Source organism: Tetrao urogallus (genome assembly GCF_951394365.1).
Source record: "Tetrao urogallus genome assembly, chromosome: 4".
NCBI lineage: Eukaryota > Metazoa > Chordata > Aves > Galliformes > Phasianidae > Tetrao > Tetrao urogallus.
Window position 1 is genome coordinate 3,670,364 of NC_136817.1, and position 27,221 is coordinate 3,697,584.

At 36.6% G+C, this 27,221-nt stretch overlaps 1 protein-coding gene across 1 annotated transcript in view; it reads right to left on the reverse strand.

Moving 5' to 3' along the window:
* The window catches only part of FSTL5 (follistatin like 5), a gene marked incomplete at both ends in the record, with an annotated part of 215,004 nt that extends 188,572 nt beyond the window's left edge, over positions 1 to 26,432 (reverse strand). The window contains 2 exons of the mRNA XM_079534468.1: positions 5,783 to 5,816; positions 26,310 to 26,432. Of these exons, the coding sequence (XP_079390594.1) occupies positions 5,783 to 5,816; positions 26,310 to 26,432 (157 nt within the window). The remainder of the gene's footprint in view (positions 1 to 5,782; positions 5,817 to 26,309) is intronic.
* Between the last annotated feature and the right edge of the window lie 789 nt (positions 26,433 to 27,221).

Below are 27,221 nucleotides of genomic sequence, written 5' to 3' on the forward strand. Positions count from 1 at the left end.
GACATGGATGAATTAAGGAAAAAAAAAAAAAAAAAAAGATAACAGTTACCAATCTCCTGCATTAGCTCTACAATACTGCTACATACCACAACCATTATATCTGTTCTGTGTGCAGATACTCCGTTTTGCAGAATTATTTCCTGGAATTTCTATCCCTCTGAATATTTTCCTCTGCAATAGCATGAGCATTACACATGAAAAGAAAAATAAATGTAAATGCTCATTTTTTTTCCCCTGAAGAAAATCAAAGTTGGAAAAAAAATATCTTTGTATATTTAACTCCTAAAATATTTAAAGGATTTCAGAAAACATCTCACCCTCAAGTAGCTCTAGCTTAGTGGCAGAAATAATGACTACCTATTCAAGAAAAATTACAGATATCTCGTTATTCCAATGCACTTCTCAACAGGCAGGAACTACTGAGATTTTTTTTTTTTTTCACGTGGCTTAAAACAATTTTTCAGACTCATTCTAGCTACCTGGTTTTCTAGTTAGCTTTTTAATGCAAGTTCTTGTCAGGGCAAAAGACTTAAATTTTGTAGCCATCCAACATGAAATCAACAGTTTCAGTCAGCTGAATTGAGGACATAATACTCACTGTTATCAGTTAAGAAATTCTACATGATGTCACTCATCCCCAGATGCCACCATGCACACTTAACAGCACTGTCTGCTAGTTTTTGTAAGACTATGGACAGGAAAAGTAAATGGAGAATTTTTTGAACGGGAAACGGAGCTGCATTTCTTATGGCAATTCTTAACAGACAGAAGGGATGAGAATTTGAGCTGAGTAGGCACTAGAGGAGAATGCAATAGGATGCAAGTGTCAGTATTGGCTACAATGAATATAGAGAATCCTCAAATCACCTCTTAAAAGTTCATTCAGCTAAATCGGAACATAACAATAAAGAAAACATTTGGAAAACAAGGATATTTAGTAGCTGCATTCCAATGTAAAGTACACTCTTAGACATACATTTACCAACTTGCCTGCTGTTACATATACTCTCTAAAACGCTATAAATTTTTATGATATGTCCTGGTCTACCAGAAAAGAATTACTGTATTGTGACAAATGAAAATATGAATCAATTCATCCAGTAGGACTGCAGTTCAGATTCCAACCATTTTCACATAAAACCAGCCTGCTGAAATATGAATTTAGAATCATGCGATCAAGCAGACATGATGATTCACTGGATACATACATTACAGAAAGTAAGCAAAGAAGTGGATTCTTTTCCATAGTTCATAGGTTTCACATAGCATAAGATCCTGATGCCATATATTCTCGTCAGGACATACACAGTTTTCTTCACTATCAAAAGCAATACCAGACTGTTATACTGCAGAATAGACAGTTCACTCACCCACTGGCATGTCAAAGTATCCTAAGTTACATTGACACCCTACAGATTTGTTGATTTAATTAAGGTGTTGCTGAATCTGTCTCTTAAATTCTTTCCATTTTGAACAGTGTTTAGCTTTTTCTCCATCTTTATTGCCTGATGTTTTTCTGGGTATGGAAAAAAAGACTACAGTACTAATATGGAAACCCAGACAAAGCCGTAAGTGCTGTGCAGGTGTGTTGTGTTACCTTTTAAGGAGCAAACTACCAGTAAGATGGGAGAGCAATGCCCATGTGGTATCTCTTTATTTTCTGGTAGCTAATGATCATAAAAGATATCTGTAAATATCTGAAAAGCAGGGCAATATGTTCATAATAATAAAGTAATAAATTGTTTTCAACCGATCAGTCAATAATGATTTCATACTCATATTATTAAAGTAAGCATAAAGTTAGAGGGATTTAATATAACTGAAAGCCTGGGTTATAGTTGTGGTCAGTCAATATTCTCCTGCTCAGTTTTGGATGTTAATGATGTTCAAAACTCAGATCAATAATTGCTAGCAAAAATTTTACCAGCATTTTGCACAAGTAGCCCCCTAAAGCACAGCTAAAACAAAGTAAAACCATATAAGTTAATGTCATTGGAATCATCTACATACATATGTCACAGAATCATAAGGTCTGTGTTGGAATCAAGGTCTGGGTTGGAAGGGACATTAAAGGCCAGAACTCCAACCTTCCCATCGTAATCATTTGCAAATTATTATTATTATGACCCTGTGTTTGCTTTCCAGATCTTTCCTGGAAAAAAGCGTATATCTTTCAGTAACTGTTCTTGATGTTGCTAAAATGAATGGGCAAAGATAGACAAGTGGTACAGTGATATGATACTTGACACAATATTACAAAACTGATGACCGTACTCTCAGTCTAATTTCAAAATTGTTTTGGAGGTTTTTCAGTGGTTTTGTTGTTATTGCATGGTTTGGATATTATTTTATATATATATATATATATATATATATATATATATATATCACACAGTGCTTTGCTATTCTGAAATTAATACATAGTTTTTAAACCTACACACTTTTGTACAATAATTCAAAGTAATGGGGACCAAATTTTTCCACTGATCATCCAAACCATCACTAGTTAAGTGAATTATTTTGTGACAGCGTACTGTAAATGTGACTCTGTGCTTTCTCTTAAAAATGATTGAGATGACTTTGAAGTTTGGAGAAAAAAAAATTGTTAAGTGTCATTAGTCAACTTTCTGATTCTTGTGATTTCTACATTAAAGATAGTAATATATTCTATTCTAAGTATTTAAATTTCTCCGAAGCTAAGCATAAGCTAGGAATACTATTCTGCACATTGCTTACATACATGCTTTCTAATATTGCTGGACATATTCCCTATTTATCTTGAAATTATCTATTTTATCTACTATGGGTGTGGAATAAAATGATATTAATTTGTGTGCAGGAGTTAAGTTTGGAAAAGAGAGGTAAGGCCAATTTGTGATTCCAAACGAGCAAGGTGATGCTGTGCTCTGTTACTTCTTTCAAGTTAAAGAGGTGCTTTTGGAGAACCAAACCAATAATTAAGATATTTTTAGTATCTATTAACAAATGCTAAATAAACAAGCATTATCTAAGTATTCAAAATTTGAATGCACAGCAGGTTATACAAAACACTCTATACCTCTAAATTTCAAGTGCTTATGTTAAACATAACTATGAAATAAATAAATAAAGTTAAAATGTTTAAAAATTCATATGCTGTAAAATATTTCATATTCTTACATGGCAATCTTTTCTTAAATCACCCTACCTTGTTCATATTATTGTTACTGAACAGAAGGCTTGTGTTTTAGCCTGATGATAACAATTTTAACACAAAGAAAACTCTCAGAAGTATAACGAAGTTTGCTATCACACAATTAAATTTAAAATGTGTGTTGTATTATTTTATGTAAAAGCAGTGTTTCTTTCTTAAACAGTGTATAGAATCTTCTGTTATATGTTGCAGAAAGGGAAAGAATATCACAGATCAGAGAGAGATTAGATTAGTGTCAGAATAGGGCATGTTTGAGTACTGGCTTCTGTTTTGGTGTGAATGACTTAGTGGTTGGCAGCAGAAGTAACAGATGGGAAAAACAATTGGGTCAGAAAAACGACAAGACAAAAACCAAGCACTGCAAAAATAATAACAGCATCATTAGAAAAACATAAATAGAAATCAGACATATTTTACTTCATCTATTACTTTAAATGGAATAATGCCCATTACTAATATATTGATCCTTGAATTCTGCTACAATATCCTCATCTTCTAAAAAATACAGTCCCAAAGAAGTACTGAATTACAATTAGATACTAGAACATGGATATACATGGAAGTTACAAGGCACACCAGAGCCTCCAGAGTTTTATTAGGCTAGCCTGTTTAGCATGAGCTGCAATTGTCCTCCAAATTAAGATGACAACATTCAATTTCAAAGTTTCAGAAGATTTAAGGATCTGCAAAAAGCATTTTGTCCCTTTACTGTATTTAGTAGCTGCAAAATACAGAGAGCACAAGGAAAAAGCTTTGCAACCTACACCAGGGAACCTGCTTTAGCAGAGGGTTGGACTAGATGATCTCCGGAGGTCTCTTCTAACCCCCACAATTCTGTAACTCTGTATGTGAAAAAGTGGGATCATTTTTCTAAAGCCTGCCCTGTGTGCCTACGAATACTTGGTAATTCTTCCAGACCACTGAGATCTTCCATGTTGATTTGTCAGCTTAGGTTGCATGCACAGCATACAGGAAGTTCAGTTGATTAAAACTTTACTCAAGAGATGTTACAGATATAATCACAACAAGTTTTGTGCATCTGAGTACCAAACTCACTGCCCACTGGGAGATGATGAACATCTCTCAAAATAGTTAAAATAGTTTGATACTTTGCTTTGGCTGTAGTTGCTAGCAATACTAAGAAATGTTTATGTGATTAGTTAACAGCTAATGAACATGATGAGCACTCCTGACCAGCTCACAGTTGGCTCCTACTTTTAACTGTTCCTCCACATAATGACCATACACCTAGACAGAGTAGGGGGAAAACCAATCAAACAGCATGATGATACAACTTTGTAATCACAAATGTCCATAAAAAGTGACATTTCAGTACCTTTCTTTGCAAGTATGGATTTAAAGCTTGCAATTCCTCAAATTTAACAAATCTCTCGTTTCTGTGATCTAATCTCAGTTTTCATCACCTTTTTATATAACTTATGTTAAACCATAAAGTTAGGTTTTTGAACAGTGTATCATGGGTACACTCACAAAATCTCAAGATAATTCACCCAATAACTTCAGAAAAGAAAACTTAGTTCAGATGCTATTTAAAATTGGAATTTTCTTTTTGGTTCATCATACTGTAAACATTCTTTAAAAGAAGGACTTACGGTCCTTGAGATGATATAAATTATATGACCAAGAAAAACACGACACCACTCCACACAGTCATCAGATTTGGCTTCCCTTTAGATGCCTGTGTGTAGCCTCAATGTGAAGAAAAGCGAGGAAATAGAGACTAATGACCAGTGAATTAATAACACGGGTGATATGATTATGCACTGTTTTCTAATGTAATAAAAGAATTAGGCTAGTTTGTCACTTAACTCTCTCTCAGGAACCTTTAGTATGGTATTCTTTTCTTTTCTACCCTCCCTTTGCTTTCATCTTCAAAGCACTTCACAACCTACATCCATAAGTACCTACAATATCAAGACAACATTCTCCGCGTGTGACAGAAATTTCACCTTTCATTATTTGCAAAACAAACTTTTAACAAAGCGACTTGGGTGTTCTCTCTCTTAACAAACGTTATACTAGAAAGACACATGAAAGTCACATCTGGGTTTTGGAACATTCTGTTTTATTGATACGAGGCTGTTTCTTTAACCCAGATATTCTTTTTTGTGTAGTGCACAAAATACGCTGTAGTGAAAGTATAAAGAGACTTAGGCAAAAAACACAAATGACTACTTTTGTAAGGCATCCCACTAGGGATGCAATTCATTTGTGAATAAATTGTAATCACATACAATTACAGATGAGCAGAATGAAAAGCTAAAGTGACTGTACCAGTGCGTCATTAAAATATACCAAGCTTTCACAATCTAGTTCACAAATACACTACGAAGACGGAATAAATCTCATATAGAATATAGCAGTCAGCCTTATTTTTCCCCTCTATCAAAGTTATTTAAAAATGGTTCCTTAGAACATTTTATTCCACCTTCCTGGATATATTTTTGCCATTTCAAATATCAAACACTTAGCAATCATATATATACATTTTGTTATTACTAAAAATGAATGTTTGATTTTTTTAAAAGTTACAAGAATCAGCACATTTTGAAAACAATTGGCACTTACCTTCACTTCTTGAGCTCTCCTGATTCTTTTCCTGCTGCAATTAAAAGAAAAAATGCATTATTTTAAGTTATAGTTAGCATGTAAATCAAAGACACACAAGTTCAAAAGAACTCAGTCTAGTTCATCCTCCTTCCTGTTCAGCTGTACTGCAGAAAGATTATTATACTGCCTGCTTTTAAAATCCCCTAATATGTTTCACAATGACAGTGATTGAGCACCAGAACACACTACCCAGAGAGAACACACAGTCTCTGTTACGCTACATCTATCTTGGGAGATATTCAGAATTCACCTGGCTAAGACCCTTTCCATTGTGATGTTACTCTGAAGTTAGACCTGCCTTAATCAACTGGTTGAACTAGCTGGGTGTCTAGGTGACCATATGCCTAAATGATTCCATGAGCTAAGGAGGGGTTGTCCAGAACCCCAGAAGCAGAGTTAAACTGTTATCAGAATTATAAAGTTTCACCCCAACTGACAAAATGGCTGCAGGACACTGATAAGAGAAACGTTTGCTAGCCTGGGAAATGCAGTCCTGGCAGCTCAGCCTCCATCCTATTGAGTCAGCAAGGGAACCAAGGACATCCCTAAAGTGCATATGGACACCAGAGGGCCAGAGACGTCCTGAAGATACTACTGGTGAAAATGAAACAAGCATCATCGGAAAAACTTATGACCTCAGAAGGTGAAAAATAGCCTGGGAAAGAGGAAATAGGCCTGAAAAAGTGAGTATTGATGTGAGAAAGTTTAGTTTAAAGAAAAGAAAAGAAGAGACTATCATCTATTGGATGTCTTAAGAGGAAGACCAAAACTAACAGCAGCTATTGGTTTCCTGAAGTGATCATAGAATCATTGAGGTTGGAAAAGAACTCTAAGATCATCCAGTCCAGTCATCCACCTACCACCAATATTGTCCACTAACCACATTCCTCAGCATCACATTCACACAATTCTTGAACACCTCCAGGGACAGTGACTTCACCACCTCCCTTGGCAGCCTGTTTCAATGCATGACCACTCTTTTAGGGAATTTCTTCCTAACATCCAACTTGTATCTTCCCTAGCACAGCTCAAGGCTGTTCCTTCTCATCCTTTCTCTGTTATCTAAGAAAAGAGACCAACACTAGCTTCGCCACAACCTCCTTTCAAGGAGTTTCAGAGAGCTTGTTGTAAAGATACAGAGGTATCCTATACCCTTTTATGTCTCAGTGCTATAAAAAGGGTCTGATTTTGATCCAAACTGGAGATTTCCTCTCTGAGAAATTTCCTGTGCTGCATGTGCTCGTTTCTATTAGTATTTTTTTCTCCACAAACAGATGGAATTTTCACTGGAACACTGGGTTAACTCCGTGATATTGCAACAACAGCTCTGCAATGCTCCACACACTGGCTGCCGTATCATCTTTGAAGTGAGGCTCTGTCCTTTACTTTGAGGCCTTTCTGAATCTATCTCTAGACGTTCCCCTGAAATCAGTTTTAGACTCTGCGAGATCAATCCCTCTGAGATCAGTTTTCTTAGTAGGATTTCTTTGAGTCTACTTTGGCCTAGACCCCCCTTCTGCAATTGGTTTGATACATTTGGTACAGCTGATTTTATGAATATTTATAAATGCACATAATATGTACAATATAGATATGTATAACCTATCATAAGTGTACCTCCTGTAAGTTTGGAACCTGCAGTATACATGTATGTTCACTGCTGTATAGCGTTTTGATAGGTTGGTTGAACCTATAACTCTATACTAGTTGCTGTATTACTTATTTTACTATGTCTAATTGCCTTCCTACTAATCCTAATTGCTGCTACTTCTAATTAGTAGTATTTCCTCAGTATCTATGCCAGATATACACGCTTCCAGGTTATATCTATGGATAACAAGTTATTATATACATAGTTACTTTATTAATCACAATATACAACGATGGTGATTTGTGGTGATAAATTGAGATCTTTTGAGATAAAGTTCCTATGTCTTTGTGTATTACAAAATCTTATGAACTTACTGTTATGAACTTTATATAGCTGGGGGCTGGGTAATCTGCCCTGTTGGATCATGCCAAAAATAAACAAACTTTGCTGCACGTTCAGTATTAAAAATACTAAGCTAGTTGTATTCAATGACTGTAATGAAATAGAAAGTGCAGCAATGACAGCATAACAAAGTCCTAGGCTGCAAAAAGTGAAAACTTCTTCAAATGCAACAGCCATAGACACAAAAACAAACGAAAGAACCTACTCACTTTCAGAAGACCTCATGTACGTAGGCAACTCCAGTGAGATATCCTCACCTCCACTGCCAACCCTTAAATGAGATCTGGGAAAGGGTGAATCCTGGCTCCACCCCTTCCAGTCACACAGCTACACTCCACACACCTGAGCTCTCCTGGGTTGGCTCTGCCTTCCCACCAGGTTCTCTACCACTGGTTCAAGCCCTGACTTAACATTTCTGTTACAACAATACAAGAAAAAGCAATGTGAACTTAAGGCAGCAATCTATCCCCAAAATTTTACACAATAATTGCTCAAGAAGATGCTCTCTATATTGTATACTGCAAAACACTCTTCAAATACTTTCTTCTTTATAAATTTGTATCAGGAAAATGGTGTTGAGAATATGCTAAACATTTTGGTTTTGTTTTTCAATTATGGGAGACGTTTATTTTAATTATTTTGACAGAACAAGGAGACATTTATTTTTGCTATTACTGCAATTTCTAAGTAGTATCTTTAATATTATGTAAACTATTGTTAACAAAGTGAATGTAGTGACTACTATCCAGGCCTAATTGCCCTATTTTATTTAATCTATAAGCTCCAAAGATCTATCATTAGGGTGAAGTATCAGCTTTACTGTGCCTTAAACATGCCGAGATTATACGTATGAAACTACGGAAAGGCCTTCGGACACTCTCACTTAATTTGATTTATTAGCTTCAGTTCTAATATCATATTATAGTGTGTTATCTTGTATTCGATATCTTATTTAGTAAATTAGTTTGTTTCTCCTCAGATTGTTGCCGCTGTTTTCTTTTTAGCCCCGTATCTCTACCTTTTCCCCCTTTTTTCCCTTATCCCTTTCCCTGGGTGTGGGTCCCCTCATCCCACTTGTCATGGAACTGGTCCGAAACCAGCCCACAGACCACTGACATTCTTGGTGGAGAATGAGAGCATAGGCCGCTTTTCGACCTTTAGAATGAATCTTTCTCTGCTCTCAGAGAGCTCCATTAGAAAGTTTATCTCTACTCCAGGGTCCCATAATTGGAAACACAACCTTGAAAGTCCAGGTGTACTTGCCAATATTGTGGGATATTTGTAAACTTCTGGACGCTGCTATCTTGATATTGTAAAAAGAAAAAAAAAAAAAAAGCTTTCCCTTGTAAAACTGCTCTTCAAGGGAATGCATTCTATCACTTTTTCTCAGAACGTGCCAAGACTTAGTTAAGTTTGCCACTCTGTTCTATAGAGCTAGAAGTACATGTAATTCAATTGAAAACACTGACAGAAATACTTACCTGGTATCTGCATACAATGTGGCATACAACTCCAGAGGGAGTTGCTAATTCTACAGAACTTGTGGTTTTTAATCAGTTTCCCAGTCTCTCCTTTGAATCATTTATTCGGTTTTTTAATGCTCATCCGATGACCATGATGCCAGTCTTCACTGGTATTTTTATTTATCATATTTTGAGGAAGCCTTCCTCAAAGCCAGAGAATACTGAGTGGCAGGGAGTGTGGAGGCACTTGGAGAGACTTTAGAGAGATGGACATCCCCGGTGTCATGGAACTTGAACACCTGCAAGATCCTGGGAGCCTAAGCAGATATTTGAGACAGGGATGTTGCAGCTCAGGCAGATCTGAGGATGCACAAATGATTTAGGGCCTTACTTATGCTTATTGGCCCTTATTCAATAATATCCCAGAGAGCGAGAGAGTCTCTGAAATTGAGAAACAGAGTCTCCAAACCAAAAGAGAGAGCCTCCAGGAGAGAGTCCTGACTGAGAGACTGAGACTGAGAGAATCTTCAATTCCAGAAAGTATTCTCGCTTAGAAACAGAACCTCCAAAATGAGCGAGGGAATCTCTGAGTTGAGGACAGTCTCCAATCATAGAGTGAATCTCCAATTCGAGAGCCAGAATCTCCAATCTGAACAAGACACCCTACAAAATGAACGAGATACCTTCCATCCGAGCATAACGCCTTCCAAACTGAGCAAGACGCCCTCCAAACAGAGCAAGTCAAACTTCAATCTCAACGAGACCTCCTCCTAACTGAACAAGTCAGACTCTGAGCTGAAATGGAGAGTAAGAACATTGAAACTGACTAACCTGATCAATCACAGGAGGCACTGTAATCAATTTCAGTTGCTCCTATAAGAGGATGAAAAACGAAATGAACGTCACCTTATTTAGCACAGAAGAGGAGGAGGAAAAAGTAGACAAAGAAGGTCCAGTGGAACACTAAGACTGTCGCATATTGCCTTATGGCGTTACCTTCATGACTAGGGATATGAAGAAGTGACATAAAAAACCCACTGCTGCACTTCAAGCATGTGTAAAAGAATTACAAGACAGATCAACTACCAAGGTGAACTTCTTCAAAATGGTGACTGCTCCAGTTGTTGTGGGACACGGCAAAAGCTATAAGAACAATAGAGATAACAAATAGAGGAGCTCTGCCCCCAGCCAGGAGGGGCAGACCATTGAGACAGCATTAAACTGAACAGTAAAGGAATCTAATTTCCTGTTCTAAAACGATATGGCAATGCTCCTTTCAACCCAATCCTGCAAATCTACATCAATGCTTGTTTTTCTCATGTTGTTTTATAACAACAAAGTGGGTCAAAACCTGCACCTATCTGAAAAGCACATTTTCAAAACATTCCATGTCTACAAGAAACGCATTGGTCAGATTTAAAGAAAAGAAAGAAAGAAAAGCCCACACATACTTCTGTTTTTATTGACTATAAAATGTGAGCTACCTGATTTTAAAGCTTTTTCACAAACACGTCTAATGTTTCCTGAATACAATAAATGGTATTCCTTGATTACAGCCTAAATTTTAAGGTAAATCTAAAGTACTGATTCTCATGTCATCCCAGGTTTAGCAATGCTTAACTCCTCTGACATTACTTTTTAATCTCTCGTCAGCATTTGGTTAAAATGATCTAGCCAGTTCTTCCTTTTAGTCTTCACAAAGGAGAATATTTTCCTTTTCATTTTCTGTCTTTTCAGAGGTCACGGAGCAAAGCTCAGACTTTGCTCTAACAAGCCAGAGGAGCTCAGAGGAATCTTATTCTTGTTCAGCAAGATGGACTTATTTAAAAAGAAAAAAAAAATGTGGCAAGAAGTCAGAGTTATGTTAGCATTCAGACACTGCAGCGTATGGGCTCAGAGGACACTTTGTCACCCCATGAGCCTGACTGGTCTTAATTTATGCTTCCTCCATTCTTTTAGTCGTAATTATAAAGAATGGCATGTTTTTTTCCAACAAAGCTGCAAAGCCTGTGTCTGCTGCTCAGTCTACAATAAGCAGATTCTGAAGACTAATCCAGGCACTGATTACAAAAACACTGTAGCCTTGTAGGAAAGCAATCCCAAGAATCCTGATTTCAAAGAAGGAGGGAAAGAATGCCAAAAAGAGAAAAGAATGCAGCAAGTTGGGCAAAGCTGGGAGGTTAAAAAAGGATATTCAGATGAAATTTTAAAATGAAAAAAGAAAAAATATTTTTTTTTAGTCAAATCATCTGGTATCTATGTGATTCCTTTAAAAAAAAAACCTAGGAAAGAATGCATCAGTCAAAAACGGCTTTCATTCATTTTCTTTAAATTTCATACTTTGTTTATTGTCGTTATTTTTATGTCAGCTGGAGATTATTGAGCAACATTGTATGGCTTCATTTTCTCAAAAGACTCCATTTGCTAAGACAGCCTTTGCTAGCAGATCACAGAACAGCCCCAGCGCAACACAAGACCCTTGCAAGACCCTTGGCAGCAGCCAAGAGCATAACAGACAGGAGAAGTCTGTAAACCTGAAGTTACTTGGTGGCTAACCAGTGATTAGAACAGGTAGAGCATGTCTGAATTACAAAAATGAACCCTCTGACCAGGAAAGGCCTGCCATCGTGACAGCCTCTGCAACTGGAAACACAGCGAAGAAAATACTGAAGTAAAACATATACTGAAGGTGAATAAGATACAAATCACTCTTAATGGTTATTAAAAGAAATGAGAATGCGGATTAACATACAAAAAGCCATTAAAAATCAATGATTTATGTTACTGAACAAATGTTATAAGCACCCATAACTTAGGAAGTAAAGGTTTGACGTACACTGAACTCTTCCTTAATGAAAGGAAAAATATGAGAGAGGTAAGCAAACAATCATCAATTTTAACTTGCATTTTTGCAATGTGCTGGGGAGTTGGTGCTCATTGTCCCTAAAATTAAAAACATTGTTCCATGTATTCCATTAGAAGCAGTGCATTTCAGCAGCGAGGGCAGTGATGTGAAAGACAAGCCACGATGCAAACAGCCATGCAAAGAACACCATGAAATTAAAAGTATCTCTATCACCTCATCCACACAAATGCACTAATGGTGGCGACTGCGTTGGAAAAGAAAAAAAAGAAGTGCTCTGAAGCTGAGAATTTGCTCTATCAAATAATGTTATTGTGCTCTCTGTACCTGTTACAGCTTCCAAGGAAATCAATAGAAGGCATTACGATGGGAATGAACAATGTATTTAGTATTCAAATAACAACAGAATGATTACATGAACCACAGTTTTATATTATGATCTAGTGTTATAAGACACCTGTAAGTAGACATCTTGCATCTAGGTATTTTGGATCTGCTTCAATGTATCAGAGCCAAAATCTAACAAAATCAGATGAGTTGCATGGCTTTGCATCATTTTATTTTGCGTCATAGTGTGTCAGTTTGATGAAATGTTTCAATGCATAACACACTAGATCTGTAAATAAGCCTTTCTTATGTGCCCAACAAACTGAATACAACACAAACTTTTCAAAGCACAGTGAATGAAAGCTGAAAAACCATCAACATTTCTGCTGTGGTTGTGAACTAAAAAGACCAAGGATGAATGGCTCTACACATTGCTATTCTAGCAAATCATAACTTATAAGGTACTTGCAATATATATCAAACTAGGCTATGTTAAAGGGGAAAAAAAAAATAAATGTCTTAAAGATAGAGAAATGCTCTAGGTAAGGTTAAAAAAAGCACAAGAAAAGGTACTTTTTTATTTTCTCTTTGTCTCAAAACATGAATAACATCAGTTTCTCTTAAAACATTCTGAGATTTTGACAATGAACAACGTCACTGATCAGATATGATGTCCTGTAAATTGTTTTGGCATTAGGTCAAATTTTATTATTAAAAAAGCCTCTGTATTACCAACAGGGGGAGCAGAATAGGATATTCAAAGGGACTTTAAATGACAGTTATTCAAGAGAAGATAAAAAGACCAGAGCTTATCCATATAGGTAGATAATATTCTGGAAGTAATAGAATCCCCTAGACCACATTTGAAACAGTAGTTTCTTAGCTTCATTCAGGTACATTTGGTGCTCTTTCTGTTTTTTTTGTTTGTTTGTTTTTCCCCTTTCTGAAAAGAGTTGATATTAATAAACCATGGTTGTTGCACGCAGCAGGAAGTTGAATTCCAGTTAAATCTGCTCTTAAAAAGCAAACTACATGCTGACACTGCATCTATACCATCACTCATCTGCCTGCCAGAGACATCTGCCTAGGGTTTAGGTGTGTGTCACAGCACATAAGTGATAAAGCAGAGGAGCCTTCTTTGCTGTTTTGCAAAACTCAGGCCAAGTCCTCTTTTCCCTATTGACAGTATTTTAAAAAATAACTGATTAATTGAATTCCTAAACAAAGTGCAAGATAGTCTAAAACATATGGTGGATCATCCTTGATAGGAGACAGAAATTAAAATTATTTGATAAATATGAAACACTAATTACAGAAAACTGAGGAAAGCAGAAGCATAAATCTAATGCTTGATTAACATTTTATAATGAAAATGTATCACTAGTCATATCATAAAACCTAGCTAAAACGCAGAAAAATACTGCTGTGTCATCTCTCATAACAGCCTTGCCATGGAGGTACTTTTCTACTACATGTTACTTTTTATTACTTTTTTTTTTTTTTTAAGCATTTAAGAAATAATTGCTATGAAATAAAATATTTCAGAGGGAGATACTACCAAGATAATACATTTTTACTGTGTTCCTGTAACATACGCAAGCTCACGTAGTTGAACAAAAACTACATATTAGCTTATATTAATACAAGGAGTTTAATTACAAGAAATTACAATAAACTTGAAAGTCACAGAAACTATTTAGCACAGTCTCTGCAAGCAGAAAGCCAGTGTACAGCAAGCACAACTTGTTAGGCAGCTCCCTTTTACAAAAATATAACAAAAATACAGTTTCTGGTCATTAGTAGGATCATTTCTTACCTTGCTGTCAAACCCATGTTCAATTCTAAGCAGTTTCATAGTACGTGAGAGAGAAAAATTAAAAATATATATATTCTAATTTTAGATGTAGCGTTGGTTCTTTTTATGATGCTTTAATCATTAAAATACTTAGTGCAAGATTTAATTAGTGGAAGAGGTATAGTTCATTGAAACATGTAAAGAATAGCGCAAGACCATGTCCAGGTACTTTTTGGAGATCTCCAAAGGGGAGATTTCACAGCCACTCTGGGCAGCCAATGTCTGGGGTTCATTAACTGCACGGCACAGGAGTGCTTGCAAATGTTCAGTTTGTGTCCATAGCCTCATGGTCCAGTTTGTGCCCACAGCCTCTTGCCATTAGGCACCACTTTAAAGAGTCTGGCTCAGTCCTCCTTGTACTCTGCCTTCAGGTATTTATAGACAGTAACAGATACTCCCTGAGCTCCCTCTTCTCCAGGTTTGAACGGTCCTGATTCTTCCAGTCTCTCCTCACAGGAAAGTGTTCTGGTCTCCCTTTGTGGAATGTTACATATAATACATACACACACAATTAGACTTATCTTCCTTAATAAAATAGCATTTACTGTATATATTCATTTTGGAATTATCTAAGGATGCTCCAGATTTGCATAAACAAAGAGGGAGAGAGATCTCCAAAAAGCAATATTTTAGTATACCAAATCGTTACTGGAAATTCTAAGGGCCAGTATGAATACTGCATAATCTTCTCTCACATGTGAGTTTCTAAAACTGCAGGTACTCTCACAGTTGTGGAAAAGTATTATAATTCATTACAATATAGTGCTATTTTTTCCCTCAAAAACCCACACAGATGGATTTTAGCTGTACAATTCCCATTGACATTAATGGGAGTAATTTGCCTAAAACCTCTGCTCATTTTTTAAAATCTCATAGATGGTTTTTAAGTGTAATTTTCTAAAGTGTAATTTTCTAAAAAGGACATGATGTGTGTTGCATTTTATTGTTCAGCCTGTCTGAGGCTCATTCAGATCTTATCTTTCCTCCCTGCAAAATTCTGTCTAGATAGAAGAATATCTGCAGAAAGAATGACAATTAGAGAGAACAGATACATTGGCATCAACATCAACTACTTTCTTACAATCCAGGAACACAAGAAATATTTAGTCCATGTTAGGACATAATTTTGGGTAAGAATTGTAGTCTGTCTACCATTATTGATTAAACCAACGCGTTGAGAATTTTCTAACAGTACACTGTTTCTACTATTCACTTTACAAGGGCAGATAAGGTAGTGTTGCAAAGGAAAAAGAGAAGTTTGTGATATGAATATAAATCAGCTGCATCTGCCCATAAAACATAAAACTATATATTTTAGGAATATGTTCATTTTAGCAGACATATCCATATAGGAAACCAGAACACAGAATTAAGATAGTACTTTTTTCCACTGAATAATTTTTAAATTACAGAACTTGGAAAAAAAAAAAAAAATCAACATAGCAAAGCAACTATTTCAGCTCCCCGATCCCAACCTATTACTGATACTTGGATAAACAAAGAGAAGTTAATAACTTCTATTAAATAACGCAATATTAGTTCTTTATTATTTGCACTCATGTACAAGTACAACGTCTAGAAAAGAGTAATAAAACCCAACAGCATTTCCATCAATCACTCTAGAGGAGAGTCTGCTGATGTCTCAGAAAAGTATCAGACTGTATAGCACCTTAGAAATTACTATTATGGATTGTTTATTCAAGGTTGTGTACCCATAATTATAGGCTATGCCTTAAACAAATGGCCAGTAAATTTGGTTTGGTTTGTTTTCATGGGAAGAAGGAGTAAAATTGCTATAGTTCAAATTAATATTTTGCTAATATATTCTTATTCGGAGAATTCAAGTGCAAAAAAGAAAAAAAAAAAAAGTTATTTGATAAAATAAACATTAAACAAATGTTTAATACCAAAATGCTAAAAAGACAGTTCAAGTGAAACGATCATCTCTTGCTCATTTCTCGTGTCACTTTCAAACAGCAACAATTTTTTAGCCATCAAAGTATCAAAGTTTGGGAGATACTTGTTTTAAATTTGATGTTTAAATCTTTAATCTTCGCTGTTCTTAAAAGCATTTAGGCATAGCCATATTGACACAACCAACACAGATACAAGCGGCAAATCTTTTCATTAAGGCCTCACTATACTCTCCACTGTCTTTGTGCATCAGGCCCAAACAGAGCTACCAAAACCATCAAAGTTTTTAAAGGGCATACAAACATCCAACTCCCTTATTAGAAAGACAAATAAAGTCAGCATGGGTTGTGTTTGTTTGCTTGTTTGAAAATGAAATCCGGAACTAAAAGTCAACTGAAAGCTCATAATTCTTAGTTGAAGGAAATTGAGCACAGCGACAGATGTAAAATTCACCTGATGAGATTTATCCCAGAAGAAGTTAAGACAAACAAATAAAACGTCCTAAGCTTGGATTATCTATGCAATGCCAATAGTAACTACAAAAGAATAAAAATGACACATCACAGAATCACAGAACATCGCGAGTTGGAAGGGACTCACAAGGACCACAAAGTCAAACTCCCAGCTCCACTCATGACCGCTCCAAATCCTTCTTCCTGCCTTTGCCCTTAACTTAATCTTGCATCCACTGTGCATCCCACACCCTATATCTTTACTCCTTCAACCTGGACCCTTCCCACCCTGCCACCGAGGTGACATCCATGGCCATCCTGGCTTGCAGCAAGACATGAGTAGGGACATCCTGGTCTAGGTGAGTCCAGCCCGAGGGTTTTGGGGTAGCTGTCAGGACTGTACTAGAGTTTGACTGTGTGCAGGCTGACTGGTCTTGCATGAGGTGAGGCCCTCTGGTGCAGCACTGCAGTTCCCTGAAGGCATGAGTGAGCAGCAGTCCTGGAGAGTAGGGCTGATGCACTGAGAGGTGAGAAGTGTTAGGGAGGGTGCTTGCGGTGAAAAAATTAAAGCTGATCTGGTGGTCAGGCTTCTTCCCATGTCTGCCAGGACCCTGAACCTCTAGGTGCAGGTGAGAGGAGTGGATTCCATCCCGCTGCAACAGTGGAACAAGTCTGAGATGTCCTCATGAAATTGAATGTATACAACTCCATGAGGCCAGATAATATCCATCCTAGGGTTCTGAGAGAGATGGCTGATGTGGTTGCTGAGCCACTCTCCATCATACTTGAAAAATCATGGCTGTCCAGTGAAGACCCTGGTGATCGGAAAAGGGAAACATTGCTTCCATTTTTAAAGGGAGAAAGGATGACCTGGGGAACTACAGGCCAGTGAGCCTCATCTCTGTGCCTGGGAAGATCATGGAGCAGATCCTCTTAGAAGCTATTATAAAGCACATACAAGACAAAGAGGAGATCCGAGACAGTCAGCATGGCTTCACCAAGGGCAGATTGTGCCTGACCAACCTGGTGGCCTTTTATGATGGAGTGACAGCACTGGTGGACAGGGAAAGGGCGATGGATGTCATCTACCTGGACTTCTGCAAAGCCTTTGACATCATCCCTAATCACATCCTACTCTCTAAATTAGAGAGGTATGGATTTGGAGGATGGACTGTTCGGAGGATTAAGAACTGGATCATCTCTCCTATGAGGAAAGGTTGAGAGAACTGGGAAAAGAGAAAGCTCCAGGGAGACCTCACTGTCTCTTTATATGCTTCCACAGGGAGCATATAAACATGAGGAGGAACGGCTCTTTACAAGGATGTTCAGTAACAGGACAAGGATAAGAGAACCCTAAAACTGAGACAGGGGAGGCTTAGGTTGGATATTAGGAGGAAGTTTTTCACACAGAGGGTGGTGACACACTGGAAGAGGTTGCCCAAGGAGGTTGTGGATGCTCCATCCCTGGAGGCATTCAAGGCAAGGCTGGATGTGGCTCTGGGCAGCCTGTTCTGGTGATTGGCAGCGCTGCACATAGCAGGGGGGTTGAAACTAGATGATCATTGTGGTCCTTTTCAACCCAGGTCATTCTATGATTCTACGAAAATAAATGGTGGAGCAGTATCTCATATTGCAACAAGCACTCTTAGTACTTGTTAAAGACAGTGATATTTCATGAGAAGGACAGATAGACTACCTAACTTGAATTGCTCAATAGCAATTCAATAGTGAGATAACAACAGTCCATGCTACAAAAGCAAAAAAACCCAAATGTCCTAATACATGGTTTTATCCAAATTATAGCTGATATATGATAAGGCTGCATACCCTGTTCTCAGAAAAATTACCACTGTTCAAAGGCAGTACAATGCTCAAATTGATTAAAAACCTAGATCTGAAATTATAAGAAGGAGAATAGTTTTCTGTGGGGATTTATTAGTGCATGGCTGTTATCAAATTACTTAGAAAAACACTGTTTTCTGAACTATACTTTGAGTAATGATGCATGTAAAATAATAATGGTAAATATAATAATTGTTGTTAAATATTTGTACATTAATAAATGGCTTTATATATTTATATCTGCCAGTATAAACAAATATACTTTAAGTTAGAAAACTGTCTAGACCATTTCTCTGTGACAGAAGCATGATTGCACTATAATGATGTCTACCTTGACTCTTCTAGAATACTGGATATTACTAGGAAGAAAAGAAAAAAAGACAAGTATTTACAGTCTGGAACCAGATAAATTTCATGAAGTACTACAGAGGAAAGCAGAATCTTTGAAAGAATGTTTTACTATGTTATGTCACCGATTAATCCTCTGAGCACACAAATAGAAAGAGAGGAGAAAGGCTGCACAACGATAAACACTCAAGCCAGAACCCTTTGTGACACTTTTTATGAGATCTTAATAAAGGCTTTTATTCTACATCAATTATTCTTTCCTTAACTCGACTTTCATTCCCTCCATTGATTCAGCAATCCTGAATCAATATCACTACATGGAGGATTCCAGATGATCAGGAAATTGTTTCTCCATTTTATCGTTAGTCATGGCCTAATATAGCCATATTAAGGCTCATCCTTGGATCGTAACAATTTCTGCCATCTATGGAGGTGGCCTGAATGAATTAGGGTGGGGCTGAAATCCTGATCTTTAATATGGCCAGACATACACAAAAAAATAGGCTTTATTTATGAACTGAGATCTTGCAAGCATTTCTAAAGTTATTACTCAGATCATATCATATTCATAATCAAATTCCAAGTCCATCATCAAACTGTTTTCAAAGACACAGTGTTGAGGCATTTCTACAACTTTGTCATTTTTTCTGGAGTGCCTTACAACTCATTCCACATTCTATGACACAGAATCCTACTGCTAGTGAGGAAAACAACTAAAAAACCCAAAATGTTAAGGTGCAATGTAATAGAATACTCCTATTAAGAAATATTACAAGAGTTACTGAAATGTGGAGTGGGGCAAAAGGACAGCTAATACTATTTGAATTCAAGACAAAACAGTGAAATAGTCATGAAGTTTCAAGATCTGAGATAACGACACTTGTATTTGCTAGGACTGCAAGAAAGGAAAACACTTGGAACAAAATCCAAGCATTTTCAAATGAAGTACTTGCTAGCTGGAGTACATGATTATCACAAGGTGCTATTTGGTTTTGTTCTGATACAACGAAATCAGTAATTGAAAATAAGCTTACTTATAAAGGTAGGTATTAAAAAATGGGACAAATTTACCCTTGAATAAAGAAGTGCTAAGCCAGACCAATTAGTTAAGCATTTTTCCAGTGTTGAAAGAATCTTTGTTTGCTGAACTATTTTTCCATCTCAAAAAGTAAAGGACTGAAAGGAAGTATCACTGATATTTTAGTATAAATAGATAAAAATATAGACCGATGCAAAGTCTAGTATTCGGTCAGTCTAGCTGGAGCCCATTTAAAATGGTTATTGCACCTTAATTTTATACTAAAATATAACACAATTAATAGTTTTCTTACAAAAGAATTTTTGCTATCCATCAATGCTACATTTACTGAATTAAGAATATAATGTTGTACAGATGTAAACTGGTACTTAAAATAAATGTTTAAAGTACATCATTCCTCTACCAACAGAATTCAGGTAGCGAATTAGAAAGGTCAAGAGGAAACAAACTAAGTGGATAATTATTCAGTTTACAAAACATTCCAGTTTGTCTGCGCACCAATGAAACTTAGTGCTTGTCATCATTATATACTATGTTCATCATTATTTAATATTTTTACATTGATTTTGCATACTCCTTTTCACTTTACAAGTACTGTCTATCCTACAGGGCATGACTTCCATTTTAATGAACAAAGATGATAAAGGTTAATAAAGATGATACAAGTCTACATGTATCATCATCTTCCAGGCTATTAAAATAGGTATTAAGCTCTTGGGGAAAAATGAGAAGAAACTGCAAGACAGAACAAAATACAAAGTTTGTGTGACAGAAAAAAAAAATGTATGATTTAAAATTGTACGCAGTCCAGTTTATAATAAAAAGATTAAGAGTTGGCAAGGAAGGCATAGAAAAGAGTTAGACCTCTTAAATTTCTGTAGCTGTATCCACTTTAAGTATTCAGCCTCCTGGATCTTAGAAATTCAAGTGGTACGAATTTGATCAGGAGCAAAGCATCTCAATTTTTATATATAACAAATCTCTTCCAGCTTTCTGTTGCTACTGTGACAGGAATTTGTGATGATGATCTAACATGGTAATAGAAAATGAAAACATACAGCTATCAAGAATCTGAATTTGTAGCTGATAGCACAGCTGCAGCAGCTGATATGAGATACAGATTGTGGTTGTACCAACTCCCAAGCATCATTGCCTTATCCAGTCAGAGGCTAACTGGAACTCCTCTTCCTGGACAGCAATATAACGAGGTCAACTTCAGTGGTGTGGTGTCAAGGATAATTACATCACTGTCACATACCACTACTTTTTTGGTTGTTTTTTTTTTTTTTTCTTCATTCTTTACTTCCATGCTGACACATCAAATTAAAAAGGTAACATTAATTAAAACCTAGGTGATGCACGTGGATCTCATCACCCTTTGAAACAGTAGGGTGAGATTAATTGCTTCCACAATGGTGATCTTTGTATTGGCCACACACAAGAAAAACGTAGCAAGAGAGTACAATGGAAAAGATGTGCCTTCTCTCCCTTGCTAACCCCAGAGACTTCTTGACTAAAAACCTTGCTGCTAGACGTTGCAAATGAGCTAGCAATGGAAGGAAGCATGAACAGACAGCTAGGAGAAAGAACTTCACGCTTGCTTAAAAGCCAGCCTTCAACATTCCTTTTTCCCCTCCCAGGGAAAGATGTTTTGGAAGAAGCAATGTAGAACAAATTTCACAGAGAGATCTTATAAGTAAAATTCCTAAGACTTGTAAAAAAAAAATTTTTTGAGTGTGTAAAAAGAGATAGAAAATATGTTTACTTGATATCAGCTTATTAATGTACAATGATACTAATGAGAATTTAAACAAAACAAAACAAAACCTGCCATGCTTTTTAAATGCTAGTAGCCACAGGAAAAAGTAGAATAGAATGTAAGTCAATCTCCCTACAAAAAGCAAAATTAAAAATTATAATTTTCTTTAGACTTCTTTACCACAGTTAAATAACTGGGGGAGGGGGGAGAACATTGGGGTTGAGCAAGTCTTGTTATTTAAGGGAAATCCTGGAATTTGCATAGGACATAGCCATTACATTTAAGGAGCCTCAGGAGGAAGAGAATTCTCTGGTTACCTTAGAACTGGGAGCAGCAGTGACACGCTCAAGAGAAGCTCTGTTCTCAGTCTTCAGCATTCAGTGCTGCATCTCACTGCAAAGGATTTCCCCCTGCACTCCCCCCTCTCTAGGACAGCGGATTTTAGAGGATCAAGTTTTATGACTTCTCAGAGCCTGCAGGCAAACAGCATTTCCAGATAAACACTATGAACTATAAACCTCCAGTTGTCTGGGGACCAGACCACACAAGAAAAGCTCAGATTATTGTTGAATCCTCAAGTACTACTTTCTTCCCATTCCCTTCTTGGTCTGTCTGAATTTTACACGTGTTTCACTGTAGCACAGAATGCACTATTAATCGAGGGAGAATATTTCACAGCCTTTGAGCAAAAAAGCTAAGTGTAAAAAATGTATTCCATGCCTTGTACTCATACATTTAAATTCATCTTGAGCAAAACGAGGGAGCCTGCTTAAGACATTACATGTTTTTTTCTTACTTTGTTTCATTAAAAAAATCATTATTTCCCAAGGATCTCTAAACTGGACTTAGTTTAGATTTATTCAGGCCTCAGTTACTGAGAACCAGGGGTGAACAGGCTAACAGCAAACTGACTGTAAGAGAGAGAGACTAAAAGGGAAAGAGGCAGGTTTTTCACAGGGTTTAAAAGAAGTACTGTTATCTAGAAAAATTACAGAGAAAATACTGATCTCTGTGCATCTGGCTTTGATCCCATTAAAACTTCAGCTAAACAAGACAAAATAAGTCCAGGGCTGGAAAGAGTTCTGACCAATGCAGCAGAATCAGTTCTAAAAGGCATCTATGAAGGAGACATTTGTTAAATGTTAAAAACAAAGCACATCCCTTGTGTTGTATCCTCTCTACCCACCTGGACATTTTGGAAAACAAAAAAAACCTCAGCTCTTCCATAATAAAGCACTCACCTTGCCACAAGCACAGACCAAATTCTGAACATCCTGATTCCTTTCCTCCCTCCTTTAGTTCACCTGAGCTTTGCTCCACCTACCCTGCCCACTCTCCCAAGCCAGTGCTTGCTCTTAATTAGGCATTATAACCCTGTCTAGCCTGAATTCCCCAAATCACAATCAGGCCTAAATAAAAGGTATTCAGCTGATGATGACAAAATAAGCCATAAGAGGTTGTTTCTTGAAACAAGAAACAAACAGTTCCATACCCATAATGATATCATATACTGTTAGGCACTGTTGTTATTATTACTGATTCTCCTCCTTACCCCATATCTGATGTGTATTCATCTGGCTGTATGTGCCAGATATGTTGGGGGGGAGGGCTGTATGCATTACATATGGGGACTTGGAATGCCCTGGAATATAAAAATGAATGTACAGACTATATCCCATATTTCTCAGTCTCCAGCAATGAATCAGAAACTGGCAGTCAGTGTTCTGTTGGCTGCCTTCTTCCTGTTTGTACCTGAAAATTCACAGTATACATTCTTTCACTGAAGGAGCTGCATAAACATTGCTCTCTTAGTAAGAGCCATGCAAATCACAAGAATAAAACTCATTAGAATGCTAGGAATACTTTCTAACGATTTCAGGTGGGAACCTAAGTGTTAACAAATTGCTCACAATACCCTCAGCAGCAGGGTAAAAAGAATCCCAAATGAGAAGTCCCTTACAAACTTTTTCAGTGCTTTGATTAATGAAGCACAGAGGATTAGCTGGCTTGACAAGAAATGCACGTGAAATTCACACATAATCTGATATTTTCCTGAATGACTACGTAAATGAAAACAATGGCAGTTTGAAGGTGACTGGAAATAAAATTCCCGGGAGTGTTCAGTAATAGCCTTTCTCCATCCAAGTCCAAGACAATGGCAATAGATTATACCACAAAAAAAGAGGCAGAACTGGGACAAATGTCCAGTTGCTGAGAAAAAAATACTTGTAGTCTATTTCCAGCATGGCTGATGCTCTTGAGTCCCAGTTTGATTTCCAAATAAATGACTCCTGGAAGTCACCCTGTCCTATCCAGGCAGCTTCTGAAGATCTCCTAGGAGACTCCCCAGCCTCCCTGGGCAGCCTGTGCCAGTGTTCTGCATATTTTTCCTTATGCATGGAGGTTTTTCCTAGTTTTGAAGTTTTTCCTGCCAGACTACAATTCATTCAGACTAAATATTTACTCGTAGTTTTTGTGCACAAGGAGCCAAACTTGTTCACAATCCCTTTTAAAACAACAAAACCCTTATTACATGAACACCTGCTATCATCATGAACACAACTGTTTTTCCAAGATAATACCTGAGTATTATCTTGACAGATAAACAAGAGGATTGTTTTCCCTGCAGTATGATATTTAGAGCTGCTATGGTCGGACTACCATCCAAGATAAATTCTCCTGTACTAGCACAAAACTGTTTATTCATCTTTTTTAATCCACACACTCATAAACTTGCATACACATCACCTGATCAAAGCAAGTATGACTGCTGATATTCATCATCTTCTATTTGTAATAAGTATTTTGCTTGCATAACAACCTAAGCATTTGAAATATAAAATGCTTGATTGAAGAAGAAAGTTTCCTCAATGGTTACTGTTTACACATTTTGAGTGTGTCTGTGCCAGAACTGTTTTTAAAAATTGACTTTAGAAACATTCTGCTTTCCTAGTTGTTGTACTCTAGCTTGTATCCCTAATATCAAAAGCTGAACTATCCTAAACCATTTTCTTCATCTGAACATATTGCCTAGGAAAAAAATGAAAGCCCAGATTTTCCTTGTTTTTCAAAAGCATGACCTGACATTTTCATTGTTTTTTCCTCTTTTGAATTCTCCTCTATAATTTCTTCTCTTATCCTTTAAGCTTTACTCTAAAAAAAAAAAAATACAAGACCCATTTACAGGATGCCATTTGCTTCCATTCTTTATGTATGCTTTCTTTTTCATTTTGTGTATAGTTTTCAAAACCATATGATTAATAAACTAATAAGAAATGAAAAACAGAGGAAAAATATGAATCATGTGTGTGTATATATACATGTCCACATACATATGTGTGTGTGTATATGTGATCCACCCCAGTATTAATCTTCTAATGCTTGTTTCAAGTGTTATCAGGGGATCAGAAGTATTATTGAGAAATAGCAACATTCTACTAGGTCCACAAATAATCTAATATTCATGTCAGAGATTGTCTGAATCTTAGAAAAAATGTTTGCTGTATCTCATATCCTGTTCTTGAATGTTCTCAAATTCTTTTTTGTTTTCCTTACATCTCTCACAGCTCATTCTACAGACACTACAAGCCTCTCATTTCTTCTACATTTCAAAGTTATTTATTGCTCTGTTTTGTTTTACTTTGTTTAATCCTGGCAGATGAAAATAAACTGATAAAGTTTCTCATTTTGCAAACTATTCAGTGCAAAGACTTCTGTGTGGTTAAGCAAATAATACATATTTCCTTGTATGGGGTCCGGTACCTTATGTCTTTATTCTGATGGAACAAGATTCCCAAGAGGATATACAAAATTTTACAATGAATTATAAATGCTTGTATTTTATTTTCCATGTGGTACAAAACTCTATATTTAACACACATCATATGCAATAATTCACTAATGGGCAGATATCATGTTTGAGCAGATATCAATGGCTTCAATGATTCCTTATATGCTGAGATAGGATCACATAATACAGGATTGTTTTTCCAAACCTAGGACCAAGAAATATCTTGGTATTTTATAAAACGTATTCAGAAACTAAACTAGCCACATCTCAAAACATTAATAGAAATTAACACCTAACATTTCCAGCAATAATCTGGACTTTCTAGCTGTAACCTCAAATTCAAAAGAAAAGGGAAAGAAGTTTTTACTCTTCTTTGTTGTCCTGATCACAGGCCTTAGAGTCCCCTTGAAATTGGTCCTGTGACCACCATGCCAAGCAGTAACCAACAAGTTAATTGGATATTACAGCCTGCAGCTCTCCCAGTGCTGCAAGGTCTGAAATCCAGTTGGTCCTGGAACATGTCTTTGCCTTTAGCAGATGATAACAGTCACTTTAGGAGACAGCCCTTCTGGTTCTCTCAGAGCTTCTGTTGATACATGCAATCTCTAGCTTCTGAAACTAGAGTAGAGCTTAGCTCACTATATTTGAAAAGCTTCTGGGGTTTCAGATACAAACAGTTCCTGTTTACTTGTCAAATCAAGTCTAGATTTCAGCAGACAATGATAGCAAAAAAGTTACTTTCTAAACATCACTCCAATAAGTAAAAAAAGACAGAGCTGGTGCATATTTTAACCCTTGACCATGGAACAAAAGTCAGAAGTGCTAGAGAGTCATCAGTACCTTGTGGCGTAACCTTACGAGGGGCTGATAGGGCCTAAAGTCATATCCTTCCTTGGCTGGCCATCCATCTGCTCCCAGCAAAATGCATCCAAGAAGTAAAACAGCCGACCACCACATAAACATCTTTACAGGTCTGTTCCTGTCAAAATAAAATGGACAACTTCAGTGACAAATTTTAACCATTATTTTAGCACAAGTGATTTTCTTTTCAGTATTCAACACTCATATAAGATTTTGACTGATTGATCAGCTGCTCTAAACTCAATCTTAGCTTTAAGAGTAATATACAATACAATGTTTCACACCATCTTTGTGTTTCACTAAGACTAATCCCATTCGGAATCTCCCTATCAATAAAATTCAAGGTTTCTTCTTGGTTGTCATTGCCTTTCTTATTCTAACAGTGCCAGTTACATTTATTTTGTATGCCAGCTCTTCTAATTTACTGCAAGAGGTAACTCTCAGAGGATATCTCTTGAAGAATAAGCTAAGCAGTGAATGATTTGAAACAAACAATGTGCTCTATTACAGACAGACATTTTACACAAATAAACTAAAGTTTGGTCTTTTGTACCTGTTCAGTAACTGTATTTTAAAATGATCATTGAAAGTTCTCTTTTTGAGGTCCCCTCATGTCAAAACAGAACTGCTAACGTTTCAGTGTACCTTTGACTATGGGGCTATTAAAACAAATCTATCTCACTGACGTGAAAGACTGGAAAAGATTAATCTCAGAACTCTGAGATCTCAAGTTTACCATGGAATGGCATTTTTCTTCACAGACTCTGTGTTAGTTCTTAGTATCACTGAGAAACAACAAATCTATTACAAGAAAAAGTAATTAAAAGAAAAAAAACAGAAATAAAAAAAAAAAAAGGAAGTATGAAAGAAGAAAAAAAACACTTCTCATCT